The sequence below is a fragment of the Globicephala melas genome, chromosome 20, assembly GCF_963455315.2.
Source record: "Globicephala melas chromosome 20, mGloMel1.2, whole genome shotgun sequence".
Lineage (NCBI taxonomy): Eukaryota > Metazoa > Chordata > Mammalia > Artiodactyla > Delphinidae > Globicephala > Globicephala melas.
Genome location: NC_083333.1, coordinates 8,558,679 through 8,572,898, shown reverse-complemented (window position 1 = coordinate 8,572,898; position 14,220 = coordinate 8,558,679). Strand labels below are relative to the sequence as shown.

Here is a 14,220-nt window from a genome sequence, read left to right as displayed (position 1 = left end):
GGGCACAGAGCAGGATTTTAATAACTTGCTCGTGATAATGACACAACCACTAATAATAGTTTTCCCTCAAACAGTCCCTCCCCCTCCCCCCTTAGGGAGACCTGGCTTTCCCAGGAGGACCACGCTTGCTGGTAGCAGCTGCCTTCTCAGCATCTCCACCTGCATCTCAGGCCTGTTGTGGGCACGCTCTCTGCCTCTCCTCCTAGACCTTCCATCACTACCGGATCCTCCTTCCTGGAGCCTGCAGCAGCTACTTAGGGTAAAGAGCACCATAATATAGTGGCTAAGCCTTGAAGCTATGTACTAGCCCCGAGCCCTTAAATGTTTTATTTAATATCTCTGTGCCTCAGTTTTCTCACCTGTGAAATGGGGATAATAATAATATGCCTACTTCCTGTGGGCTTTGTCAGGAAGACATGAGATAACGCCTGTCAATCTCTGAGCCCGAGAAGTGCTTGAAATACGTGGGCTATTACCAGCATCTTCTTCCCATCTACATTTATGAAGCCTTCTGGACCTCCTCCCATATTCCCTAGGGCGGTGGTTCTCATTTGTGAGCTCTGACCCCTTGGTGAGGGGTGATTATAAAGGACCCGAACACTGAACACTGCTTTTTGTGCAACGCCTACAAAGTCTTCACATATTTCTCGTTTCATCCCAACAACCACGTGAGTGGGTATTTTACATGTAAGCGGGCGTTCTTATTTATAGAAGCTGTGATATTGTGATTTATAATAAGAAATATATATTTGGTCTTCATGCAATTTGAGGCACAGAGCTCCTAAAACGCTTGGAATTTCCTAGGTGATAAGAGCAATGGGGGCATCTTTTGTTATAGCATTTGGACTTTTGTCCTTGGTTCCTAAAACAGCTCCAGAGCCATAAAGGTGAAAGGAGTGTCTTGTTATAAGTTTATGTTAATGAGGTAACTTTTGGGAAGCCCCTAAGGATGGAAGCTTGTTGCCAGGGGAACCAACCCCAATTAGAGGGTTGGAACTTTCAGCCCCACCCCCAACCTCCAGAGAGGAGAGAGGGGCTGGAGATTCAATCAATCACCAATAGCCAATGATTTAATCAATCATGCCCATGTAAAGAAGCCTCCACAAAACCCCAAAAGGACAGGGTTTTGGGAACTTCCTGGTTGGTGAACACATGCTGTGCCCAAAGAAGGCAGAGAAGCTTGCACCCCTTCCCACATACCTTGCCCTAGGCCGTTCTTCCATCTGGCTGTTCCTGAGTTACAGCTTTTTATAATAAACTGATAATCTAGTAGTAAACCCTTTTTCTGAGTTCTGTGAGCCACTCTAGCAAATTAATCGAACCCGAGGAGGGGGTCGTGGGAACCTCCGATTTGTAGCCAGTGAGTCAGAAGCACAGGTGTCAACCTGGACTTGGGATTGGTGTTGAAGTCAGGGGAGGAGGGTGGTCTTGTGAGACTGAGCCCTTCACCTGTGGGATCTGACCCTACCTCCAGGTAGACAGTCTCAGAACTGAGTGAAACTGTAGGGCACCCAGCTGGTTTCGCAGAACTGTTTAGTGTGAGAAAACTGCCACACGTCTGGTGTCAGAGTGAGGTGAGAACAGTGCTGTGAGTAGACAGAAAACAGGAGCGAGAAGCTTAGAAAAGGGAAGGAACTAGTGCTAGCGAGTGTTAGATGCAGGATTTGAACTCAGGTCTGTCTCCCACTCCACTGCTCTGCCTCGCAGACGTGAGATGAGTCCCCTAAGAAGGGGCTTTCTTTCCAACCCATTGCCGGAACAACGGACCCCCTCAAACCCTCCCCACATCCGTCTGCCCTGCTGGCAGGTTCTGTTTGTCTTCTCTCCATCCTTCAGGCGGGAGCCGTCCCAGGATCCTCTGTGCCGTTCGACCTGGAAATGGCCTCAGGTGGTCCAGGCCATCAGGACTGTGAGTTCTCTCTTCTCTGCCCTCCCTCCGAGCACCCGAGTTTTGCCTGTGGGTTCTGCTGGTGTCGTGTCCGCTGAGGCCACTGCAGCATCCCCACCCGGTGCCTGGCTCCCCGACAATGAGGATGCTCACCTGCATTTTCTCCAGCATCTCAAAGAACTCCGCTGACTGAAAGACACAAAGAGGGCGGGGAGAGAAAGATGGGGCATCAGCCAGGAGGTCTGCTGAGAAAGCCTCTGCGTTGACCGTCTGGAAGCTCCACCCAGGGCTTCCCCAGGGACAAAATTCATTTGGATCAAGAGAGAAGATCATTTGATCTTGCCTTTGCAGGGCTGGAGGGCCAGAATACCCCATACAACAAGAGGGGGAGAAAAGCATGCCCGGCCTGGCAAATGGCCCTGGGGAGAACAGTTACTCAGTCTCTGTCAAGAGGGAGGGGTCCCTGGGAAAAGCTAAGGTCTCCAAAAGCCCTGGGATTCAGCCTCCAGCAGGATTCGTGTTTGGGATGTTTTCAGCCCAACAGTGAGGCCAAGATGTCCCACACAAGTCGTTTTCCAACTTTTGTGGCAACACACAGCTCTTCTGTCTTCTCACAGAAGTCTCACTTAGAACTCCAACATACAAAACCAGTAAAAACACAGGGGCTCTGGCCAAGGCAGAGCCCCTGATGTGCCACCTCTGCCTGCCCCTGTCCCCTGTCCCCAAGGCACCTTTTGGGACCCAAGAACTGGTGAGCAAAACCTAAAAACCATTGAACTGCAGCCTCCAGTGGCCTGGATGGGTTATTTTTTAAATCGTAAACTACATAAGTCCAAACTTTTAACCTACATTGGTGCCACCCTTGTAAACTCCAGGTAAGACCAAAAGGAGAAAAAGTGGAATGAAAGGGTGAGGGACTGAAAGCTCTACCTTAATAAACACACGCAGAGGTTGCCCCAGAAGTGTCCCCACTTCCCGTTCTGTAAAAACAGCTACACTTTTTTGTCATAAGATCACTGCCCACATCAGGGCACTGGCAAGCCACGAGTTAATGAGCGCCCAGAAGAGACAGTCCCCGGATGAATAGGAAACAAAAGAAAGCAGTGAAAAGGAAACATGTCCTTGTCACTTCTTCATGCAGAGGCAGGGTATCCACTCTGCTTTCCTCTGCAGGCACCAATGGGCCAGAACTGCCTGCAGCCCCGTCACCCTCAGCATTCTCAGAAGAGAACCACCATGGAAAGGACCCTTGTGGAGTCACCTGCAGAGACCTGGCCCTGCTGCAGACTCCAAGTGACCTCTCCCAGGCTAAAGGTGGCCCAACCCAAAAAGTCCATCAACTTTTGAATAAACAAATTATAGCATATCCATTCAATGGAATAGTATTCAGCCATTAACAAAAAAAAAAGAATGAAGCACTGGCTCATGCTACAACATGTATAAACGTTGAAAACATTATGCTAAGTAAAAGAAGCCAGACACAAAAAGCCACGTGATTCCATTAATATAAGATATTAATGTATAATAATAATAATTATATATTATATAATATTATATAATATATAATTATATCTATAATTTCACATTTATATGTAATTATATATAATTATATATATAATAATATATATTATATATATAATTTCACGTATATATAAAATATATAATTGTATATTATATAATTATATATTATATAATATTATATAATATAATTATAATAATTATAATTAATAATATAATAATTCCATTAATATAAGATATCCAAAATAGGCAAATCAAAAAGACAAAAAGTAGATTTGTGGTTGCTTAGGGCTGAGGGAAATGGGGGATTTGGAAGGTGATAACTAAAGGATATATGGTTTCTTTCTGAGCTGATGAAAATGTTCTAAAATCGACTGTGGGTAATGGTTACAGAATTCTGTAAATATACTAAAAACCATTAAGCTGTGAACTTTAAATGGGTGCCTTTATGGTACTGAATTCTATCTCAATAAAGCTGTTCAAAAACAAAAACTACTCGGTTATTCAAAAAGAAAGCAGTAGATCTATATTGCTTACATAAGGTGCTCTCCAAGATATATTAAGGGGGAGGTGCAAATCAGAACATCACATAGAATATGATCCCCTCTTAATAAAAACAAAACCTAAAAAGACCTATATGTATGTATATAAATGCATAGAAAATAATACAGAAGATACCTCACACTATCAAAAAGTGATTAGATCGAGAAGGCGGAGAGAATAGTGAAGGGGGGTTTGCTTTATACATGGTCTGCTTCACAAGCAGGTAGACCTACATTACTGGCATAATTCAATTTCAAAGAAATAAGTTTTGGAAAGGAAAACAGAAAAATGTGCAAAGGACAGGAACAAACAACTTGCTAAAGGAGAAATATAAAATGACCCATAAACAATTGGAACATGCCCAACCTCCCAAGTTATGAAAGAAATTAAGATAATAGTAAGATAACATCTTTCACCTATCAGATTGGCCACAATTAAAAAGAAAATCCAGTGTTGGCAAGGACTGTAGGTAAGTGTGCACCTGGTACTTTCTGAAGGGCGATTTGGTACTATGTGTCCAAAGCCTGAAAAATGTTCATGTATTTTGGCCCATAAACCCACTTAAAGGAATTTACCCGAAAGCAATATTTGGGCAACTACACAAAGATATGTATACAAGGATATCTGTCGAAACACTGTTTATGGGTAAAAAAAGTGGAAAGAGCCGAAGTACCCATCAATGAGGGAAAGAATAAATCATACAAGGAAGTATGCCCATACAATAAAATAAGAGGAGATCTGTGTTGATTATGCTACTAGGAAGATTCACATTGTACTGTTAAGTGAGAAAAGTAGGGTTTAGAACAATGTGACCCCTTTTTTCTCAACATATATGTCTTCATCTTGAATACACGCATCACCCCTCCAGAGAAAAATATCTTGAAGCGTATATGTCAAAATGAGTTATAAGTTAAGGATAATTTTTTTGCTTTTCAGTATTTTTTAAATTTTCTATAACAATTATAAATTATTTTTGCAATTAATCAACTGCAAAGACTTCAACACATAAGCAGAGGCTCTGGCATGCCTTTCTTTGCTTCTCCCAACTCCTGCTACATGCCTTTCCTGTACCCTCCTAAGACGCTGTGCCCAAGGACCCAAGTTATACAGCCTTTTGTGCCCACAGAAAGCCCCTGAATTCAGGCCATTTCCAGGTCTAACCATGGCCCTGGGTGTTATAGACTAAGAGTCACCCCCATATTCAGCTTACCCCCTGGGATCCATGTAAACTGGCAACCAAAATACCTTAGGTGTGTTCCTACACAATGTTCCTTGTGTTGGTTAATCTATTAACCCCAAATGATTAAGTGCTGGCAAGGCATGGACTGGTCACTGGAAGTACTAGGCAAGGGCTCCATTTCTAGGGTACTTGACCTTAATTATGAGACAAAGTTACACAGGGTTATGTTACAGATGACCAGTGGTTCCGAGGAGGCATGAAGCACTTCTTGCTGGGAGGTAAGGATATTAGTTCTGTACTGCTGTAGAACAAATTACCCCCAAACTTGGTGACTCGCAACAATGTCCATGGGTCAGGAATTCAAAAGTGGCTTCGTTGGTCAGTTCTGGCTCAGGCGGTTGCATTCAGAATGTCAGCACAGGCTGCATCACCTGAAGGCTAGATTGGGATTGGAGGATCTGCTTCCAAGATGGCGCACTCACAAAGCTGTCAGCAGGAGGGCCCAGTTCCCCATCACACAGACCTCTCCATCGGTTGCTTGAGTATCCTCAAAACGTGGCGGCTGACTCCCCCGGAACAAGTGATCCAAGAGAGAAAGCATGAAGGAAGCTATACTACCTTTACACCATCCTTTCCCTTTTATCCTGTTCTTTAGAAGCTAGTGTCCACGACCAGCCCTCACTCAAGGGGAGGGCAATTAGGTTCTGAAGGAGAAAAGTATCAAAGAGCTTGTGGACATATTTTAAAACTACCACATCAAGGAAGTCTTCTTGTAAGAGGCTGGATTCCAACCAGACCTTAAAAGATAAACAGAAATCACTCGATAGAGAGGGTGGAGAGGGCATTACAGGCGGTGGTAACTGTGAGGGCAAAGGTGGAGAAGCACGGTGTGTACTCAGTGAATGGTGAGTGGATGAACCTGGCTGCCTGAGGCCTCTGGGTCAACATCCTTAAGTTCAGACTGGAAAGGAGGGCTGGGGTCTAGGCCTGAGAGATTCCGAACGCCAAGAATTCAGGCTTAATCTGGAAGGCGCTGGAGAGCTACTGAGGTTTGGGTACAGTAGAAAGATAAAGTCGTCCACAGTATCTGTGGGGGATTGGCTCCAGGACCCCTGTAAATACCGAAATCCGAGAATACTCAAGTCCCTTATTTCAAATGGCATAGCGCAGTTGCCCCCTTTATCCGCAGGTTCCACCAACTGGGGATCAAAATCGAAATCTTTAGTTGAATCTGTGGATGCAGAACCCGTGGATACAGAAGGCCAACTCAACAGGAGGGAGTAGAATCCAGTGGTCAAAGCCAGGTACGGGAAGTGACCGACCTGCTACTGGCCGGCTGCGTGGTACAAGGCACGTGATTCAATCTCTCTTACTTCCCTCACCTGAAAGCGGGATCAGCCCCTGCCTTTCAGGGCTCATGTGAGGCTGAAGTAAGAACGTGGACAGGAAGTGCCAGGGCCTGGTCCACGGCCAGCGCTCAGTAAACAGCAACTACTATAAGGAACTAGTAGAAAGTTCGCTCTGGAAACAAGCTTTGCCTGTTGGGAGATGGTCTAGTACCTTCAGGACAGTTAGCTTTTCCTGATGTAGCTTTTCTTGACCTCATTGGTCTTCCCAGAGGCAGCGTGTTTCGATTACTGTTAAAAAAGGGTCTATGTCCCGAATGAAGATGCTCCGTGGCTTCAGGGCTGGCACAGGTGGTGAGATGAAAGGGCTGTGATTCAGCCTCAGCCCTGGGTAACACACTGGGTGGACAATGGCTGCGTGGACAGTGTCCAGGAGCAGAAATCAGCCAGTGGCAACTCGGCCCCAGCTGGCCTAGCCCCACTTCATGGTGACTTGTTGAACTTTCCAATGGGACAGTTCCAACCTTGGCAAAGAGCAAGTCTCCTTTTCCACCCAGAAGCAGGGTGACTCAGGCCAGCCTGGAACAGCAGCTCCGGCCACTGAGTCCCACCCTTGTCCACACCCCATGAGGTTGCTTCACGCGGCCAAGGGCGCACAGCAGGCACTCAGTAAATGCTCACTGACTCACTGGCATCGTCCCACAGGCCCTTTAGGACAGAAAGCCTAAAGCATTCTTCGGAAGGGGATCCCCCTCCATTGGGAAGCCGGGCGCTGGATTTTCGCAGAGAAACGTAATTCGGCCTTCTCATCAACAGCGGCCCAGCTGTCTAATTTATTATTAGCAACAGCCGTCAACACCCAAATCAGAGCAGCGGCCAGCATTTCCCCTTGGGCTCTGCTTTAACCGTCAGTCAAGTAGGATGTGAAATCATCACCGAGAGCCAGCACCCAGCCGGGGAAACCACAGGCTGGGCCCCAAGGTTCGGTCCGGGTTCAAGCCGTGTCCTCCCACCTCTCAGTATAGAAACCGACCAGTCTCCCTTCAGAAGGACAAAATGCGTCCTTGCGGGGAGAAGGCCAGAGGAGGTCCCACGTGGCAGGAACAGAAGTGAACAGGAACTGCAAGGCCAGTCTTGAGGAATCTTCCCGATGCCCCTACCTGTTCACTCTGGTGCCAGCCCCCTGCCCAGGTGGTGAAGAAGTAGAAGCAATGGAAGGGATAGAGCATGTGCGAGTATAGCAGGGCCACCACCCCATCTCAGCACCCTGTGCCCTTCCCGCGGGCAGGAGCGGCCTGGCCTGCCTCTCTCTGGTCCACAGCAGCTCTGCACGTGGGCGTGACCTTTCCTGGCAGATGGGTTGCCACCTGTCCTCTCCTTCTTGCTGCATCGCAGGAAGGGCCCCCACCAGCACACCCCCCTCTCTTTCTGACCCTAGTTGAAGTCGCGCCCACTGCCATCCATCTGCTGCCCACCAGATCCCTGCGGGGGGTCCTGCCCTAGCTCTGGCCTCCTCTGCTTCCCTCCTGCAGGCAGGCTGTATTTGTGTGTGAGCAGTCTGCCCAGAAGGCACCACACGCCCAATGCTCACACACAGGACGAGGCCATCTGAGCGCCTGCACCTTGGAACAAGGCTCAAAACGGCACCGACTCACAGGGCTGTGGTGGGATAACGTGAGCCAGTCTGCAGAGCCGGACACAGCACCCAATGCAGAACTCGCTCCGTGCACAGCAGCAAGTGTCTCCTTATCCCACCTCAAGCCAGGGCATGCATGAGGAGGCCAAGGCATGTCAACAGCAACCAGAAACGGTAAAACAAGACGAGGATGGAGGACAAGGTGTCTTCCCCCCCACACAGTCCCAGGAGAATGGGATGGAGACGTGGGCTGGGTGGTGCTGAGGAGAGGAAGAAAACGGGTCTGAGCAGTTTTCCTCATTACACAGAGAACGAAGACACCACAAAAGAAAAGGATTTCTGGAGAGTTTTGTAGAGATTTTTGGAAAGCCGGGAGAGCTGGGAACCCAGAGCACACACCCCATCAGGAGCCAGACCGGATGTGTCCCAAGGCCACCCAAGCACAGTACATGCTGCGCTGCCCTGGCTCTGCTGCTGGCTCAGAGGCCCCCATCCAGAGGACATCAGGATGCGGGCCAGCTGGCCGCCACTCTGGTTGCTGGAACCTGCAGAAGAAGGCAAAGGGCGGTTCACTAGAATAGAAGGTCCTTGAGGGGAGGGCTCTGATTATTTTGTTCACTGCTATATCCCTGGATGTACAGCTGCCTGGCACAGAGGAGATGCTCCAGAAACATTTCCTGAATGAATGAGAATGAAGTGGGCAGGGGAGACTGACTCCTAGGCCTGTGGGTGGCCGAGGCTATCTCCTCAAGATGGCTACAGTCAGGGGCAGGACAGGCCAATGCATGTGCTAGGAAGGGCTGTCTCTTCTCTGGCCACAGACTGTACCCCTCACCCTGGACGGCCAACAGGTGTCCCCAGTAAGTTGCATCCAGGTCCTATTCCAACCAAGCCTCCTTCCCCGCTCTCCCCTGTGCAACCTTCATGCTTCTCTTTCCCTTCTTTGGTCTGCCTTCACACCAGCTCACACTGAACATGGCTCCTCAGCTGCTTGAGGCCTGCAGAGGCACAGCTTCAACTACATCAGCTTGGGCCAGGCGCATACAAGGCTCTCTATTACCTATGGCAATGGTGATACAACGGAATTACCCGGAGAGCGTGTTAAAACACAGGTTCCTGGCCCCAGCCCTAGGGAATCTGCATTTCTAACACATTCCCAGGTGATACGGATACACCTGATCCAGGGACTACACTGTGAGAACCACTGACCTATGGAATTATAACGTTTAATGCAGGGGGTGTGTGAAAGGGACCAACGTGGCCGGAGCAGAGATTGGGCAGGGAGGAAGGGTGGGAGGATGGCTGGTTTTTATAGGACATCTTAAAAATGATGCAGATTTATATTTAAATCTGTAAGAGAGGATTTGAAAATGCAAACGACTACAAGTACCAGGCAAGTAACATAAAAGGATGAAGAGATAATAAGAGATTGAATCGGTAATCCAAAACCTCCCAGCAAAGAAAAGTCCAGGATCAGATGGCTTTCATGGTAAATTTCACCAAACATTTAAAGAAGAATTAGCACTAATCCTACATAAACTCTTCCAAAACACTGAAGAGGAAGGAACACTCCTTAATTCATTCTGTGAGACCAGAAATACCAAAACCATACTAAGAAACTACAAGGAAACAAAACTACAGACCAATATCCTTGATGGATATAGATGTAAAAGTTCTCAACAAGATACTAGCAAACTAAATCCAACAGCACATTATACATTGTGACCAGGTGGGATTTATCCCAGGAGTGCAAGCTTGATTCAACATAAGAAAATCAATCAATGTAATATATCACATTCATAGAATGAAGGGAAAAACCACATAATCATCTCGGTTGATGCAGAAAGAGCACTTGACACAATCTAACACCCTTTCTTGATAAAAACACCCGGAACACTAGGAATAGAAAGGAACTTCCTCAACATGATAAAGGGCTTTTTTTTTTAATCCACAGCTAACATCATGCTCAATGATACTGAAAGCTTTTCCCCTAAGACCAGGAACAAAACAAGGATGCCCACTTTCACCACTACTATTCAGTGTACTGAAAGTTCTAGCCAGAGCAATTAGAGAAAGAAATGAAAGGCATTCATATTGAAAAGGAAAAATAAAACTATCTCTATTTGCAGATGACATAATCCAATATAGAAACCTGAAGAATACACAAGACCACTACTAGAGCTAATAAAGGAAGTCAGCGAGATTGCAGAGTACAAGATCAACATACAAAAGTCATTTGTATTTCTATACACCAGCTATGAACAATCTGAAAATAAAATTAAGAAAACAATTCCATTTGCAAGAACATCAAAAAGAATAAAATACCTAGAACAATTTAAACACGGAGGTAAGAGATTCACACACTGAAAACTAAAAAACTTTGATGAAAGAAATTAAAGAAGACTTAAATAAATGGTATGACATTCCTTGTTCATGGGTTGGAAGACTCAATACTGCTAAGATGGCAGTAATCACCCAAAGTGATCTACAGATTCAATCCAATCCCTATCAAAATCCCAGCTGGATTTCTTTGCAGAAATTGAAAAGCTTATCCTAAAATTGATGTGGGAACTCAAGGAACTCAGAAAGCCAAAACATTCTTGAAAAAGAACTCACAATTCCCAATTCCAAAACTTACTACAAAGCTACAGTGATCAAAACAGTGTGGTACTAGCATAAGGATAGGCATATAGACCAATGGAATAGAATTTAAAGTCCAGAGATAAATCCATGCATTTACGGTCAACTGACTTTTGACAAGGGGGTCAAGACTAATCGATGGGGAAAGAACAGTCTTTTCAACAAATGGTGCTAGAAAACTGGATACCCACATGCAAAAGAAATGAAGTTGGACACCTATACCTCAAACCATATACAAAAATACAAAAAGCAACAACCTAAACCTAAGAGCTAAAACTGTAAAACTCTTAGAAGAAAACATAAGTTAAATCTTCATGATCTTAGATTTGGTAATGGATTCTTAAATATGACACCAATAAAAAAGGAAATATAAATTACTGAACTTCATCAAAATTTAAAACTTTTGTGCCTTAATGGACACTATCAAGAAAGTAAAAAGACAACCAACATAATGGGAGAAAATATTTGTAAATCATATATCTGATAAGCACCTAGCATCCAGAATATATAAAGAACTCTTACAACTTAACAAAAAGACAAACAACCCAATTTAAAAATGGGCAAAGAACTTGAATAGACGTTTCTCCAAAGAAGATATACAAATTGACAATAGGCACATAAAAAAAATGCTCCACGTCATTAGTCACGGGGAAATGCAAATCGAAACCACAATGAGATACCACTTTCATACCCACTAGGATGGCTATAATCAAAAAATAGAAAATAACAGGTGTTGGCAAGCATGTGGAAAAACTGGAACCCTCATACATTGCTGGTGGGAATGTAAAATGGTACAGCTGCTGTGGAAAACAATTTGGCGGTTCCTCAATAAGTTAAACATAGAGCTGCCATATGACCCAGCAATTCCATTCCTAGGTAGATACCCAAAGAACTGAAAACAGGTACCCAAACAAATACTTGCACAAGAATGTTCTTCACTTGTACACTAAAGAGCCGTGCTATTCACACTTGCCAAAAGGTGGAAACGACCCAAATGTCCATCAATTGTTGGATGGATAAACAAACTGTGGACACACAATGGAATATCATTCAGGCATAAAAAGGAGTGAAGTGCTAATAAGTGTTTCAATGGGAATGAACCTCAAAAACATCCCATGTGAAAGATGCCAGAGACAAAAGGTCACGTACTGTATGATTCCATTTCTGTAAGATATCTGGAATAGGTAAATCAATCCATAGAGACAGAAAGCAGATGGGTGGTTGCCAGGGGCTGGAGTTGAGGGAGAATGGAGAGCAACAGCTTAATGCGATTTTATTTGGAGGTGATGGAAATAGTTTAAAACTAGGTAGAGGCGATGGTTGCAAAATATTGTGAATGTACTAAATGCCACTGAATTATTCACTTTATTTATTTATTTTTTGATGTGGACCATTTTTAAAGTCTTTATTGAATTTGTTACACTATTGCTTCTGTTTTATGTTTTGTGTTTTTTGGCCCCGAAGCACGTGGGAACTTAGCTCCCCGACCAGGGATCGAACCCGAACCCCCTGCAGTGGAAGGCGAAGTCTCAACCACTGGACCTCCAGCGAAGTCCCGAATTATTCACTTTAAATGATTAATTTTACATTGTGAAAATTTCCCCTCAACAACAACAACAAGAGTTGGGGGACTGAAACAATGGTAAACTGAAGAGGACATGCTCCTTCCAAAAGAGGCAACTGCTGCTCATCTCTGCCAGGCTGCAAGAGGAAATGCAAGCTCGATGTTACCAGAGTTTTCAACTTTTCAGGATAAGCCAGAAATCCAAATTTGTAGGTAAACTCTCCCAACTTCTATGCATTGATAACCAATTAAAAGTTTTTAGGGCTTCCCTGGTGGCGCAGTGGTTGAGAGTCCGCCTGCCGATGCAGGGGACGCGGGTTTGTGCCCCGGTCCGGGAGGATCCCACATGCCGCGGAGCGGCTGGGCCCGTGAGCCATGGCCACTGAGCCTGCGCGTCTGGAGCCTGTGCTCCGCAACGGGAGAGGCCACAACAGTGAGAGGCCCGCGTACCGCAAAAAAAAAAAAAAAAAAAGTTTTTAAAATCTCTACGTAGACCAAACAAAATTCATCTATGAGCCAAGTCAGTCCACAAGACACAATTTCCAAGCTCTGCTCTGTACAATAGGGAGCCATTGAATGTTCCTGAGCTGGAAAATGAGAAGATGTAAGGAAAGTGTAGGGAGCCACAAGGAATCCTCTTTTGGGCACACGTGACATGCCAGGCACTGGGGCACTGAATCAGTGCCACCCCATTAGTACAAATGCCACCCCATTAGTCCCAGGGAGGGAGGGTTAGAGGGGTGGAAGGGGTTGAGTGATTAAGCAACTTGCCCAAAGTGAACACACTTAGTAAAAGGCAGAAGCCAGATTCAGGTCCAGATCTATCTGAGTTTGCCAACTCCACATCTCAACATGCGTGTCTGACAGACATCTCAGACTTAACTAGGTCCAATACTCCTTAACTCTTTTTTTTTTATCATTAACTCTTTCCCTCAAAAACTTTCCTCCACCTTAGCCAGTCTCCCCATGGTCCACCCATCCTGACGCTCAGGAGAAAACCCCCAGGATTATCACTGATTTCTTCCTCATTCCCCACACGCAACAGACCTGCGAGTCCACTGTCAAAACATATCCCAAGTCTAAGCACATCTCAGCAGCTCCCCCACCTCCATCAGCTCTCACTGCCCCTCATCAGGACCATGTAGCAGCCTCCCGGCCTCCACACCAATGCCTTCCTAATCAGCCCCCCAGACAACAGCCACATGGTCTTTCTGAAAGATAAATCAGATGACATCCGTATCCACCTTAAAATCCTCCAGTGCACCACTCCATATCCTGCCAAGGTCCAGGGGCGTCAGGCCATTTCGGTTTGTAACAGTGTCACCAGGCTCACACCCTGCCCCCCATTCCGGAGCCAGTGGTAGCACAGCCTGAGACTGGGGGACTCCTTGGTCCAACCCGCTAACAAGTGTCCTATCACTCCCCACACTCATCCCTAAACTGTCACAGCCCGCGAAGGGAAAGAAAGGGAAGAACACAGCCCACTCCCGCCTGCAGCAGGTAGGTCGTGAATGAGAAGAGGCCAGCAGTTCCAACCCGGCCGAGTCAGCCTGGGCCCCCATGCGCACAGGGGCCTGGCACAGATGAAACAGGGGGGCCCACAGAGCCTCCAGGGACTATCTGACTTGGCAGGAAAGGACCTTAACTCCCAGGCCAGCAGGAATGTCACACACAGCACTCCCAAGTGTCACACTAACAGCACAGCTTGGAGGCTCTGTGACAGGACAGAGTCCCCTGCCAGGGCCATCCCAGGCACACAGCACAAAGGAGAGAGGGCTGGACCCACAGGGCTGGCCCGCCAGCTCCAAGTGCCTGGAGCCGGGCGGAAGCCCAGCTACAGAGTCCCTCCCTCTCTCATCCTGGCACCCCACCTGGCACAGCCTGCAGTTGGCTGAGGGTCCCCTC

General features: G+C 46.3%; 1 protein-coding gene across 7 annotated transcripts in view; it reads right to left on the bottom strand.

The window, feature by feature from the left end:
• The window catches only part of RAP1GAP2 (RAP1 GTPase activating protein 2), a 217,824-nt gene that overhangs the window by 59,713 nt on the left and 143,891 nt on the right, over positions 1 to 14,220 (bottom strand). For all 7 annotated transcript variants that reach the window (XR_009560476.1, XM_030861781.2, XM_060291110.1 and 4 more), the window contains one exon: positions 2,042 to 2,077. Coding sequence is in view for 6 of the 7 variants with exons in the window: in XM_030861781.2 (XP_030717641.1) it covers positions 2,042 to 2,077 (36 nt within the window). In the remaining variant the exon portion in view is untranslated. The remainder of the gene's footprint in view (positions 1 to 2,041; positions 2,078 to 14,220) is intronic.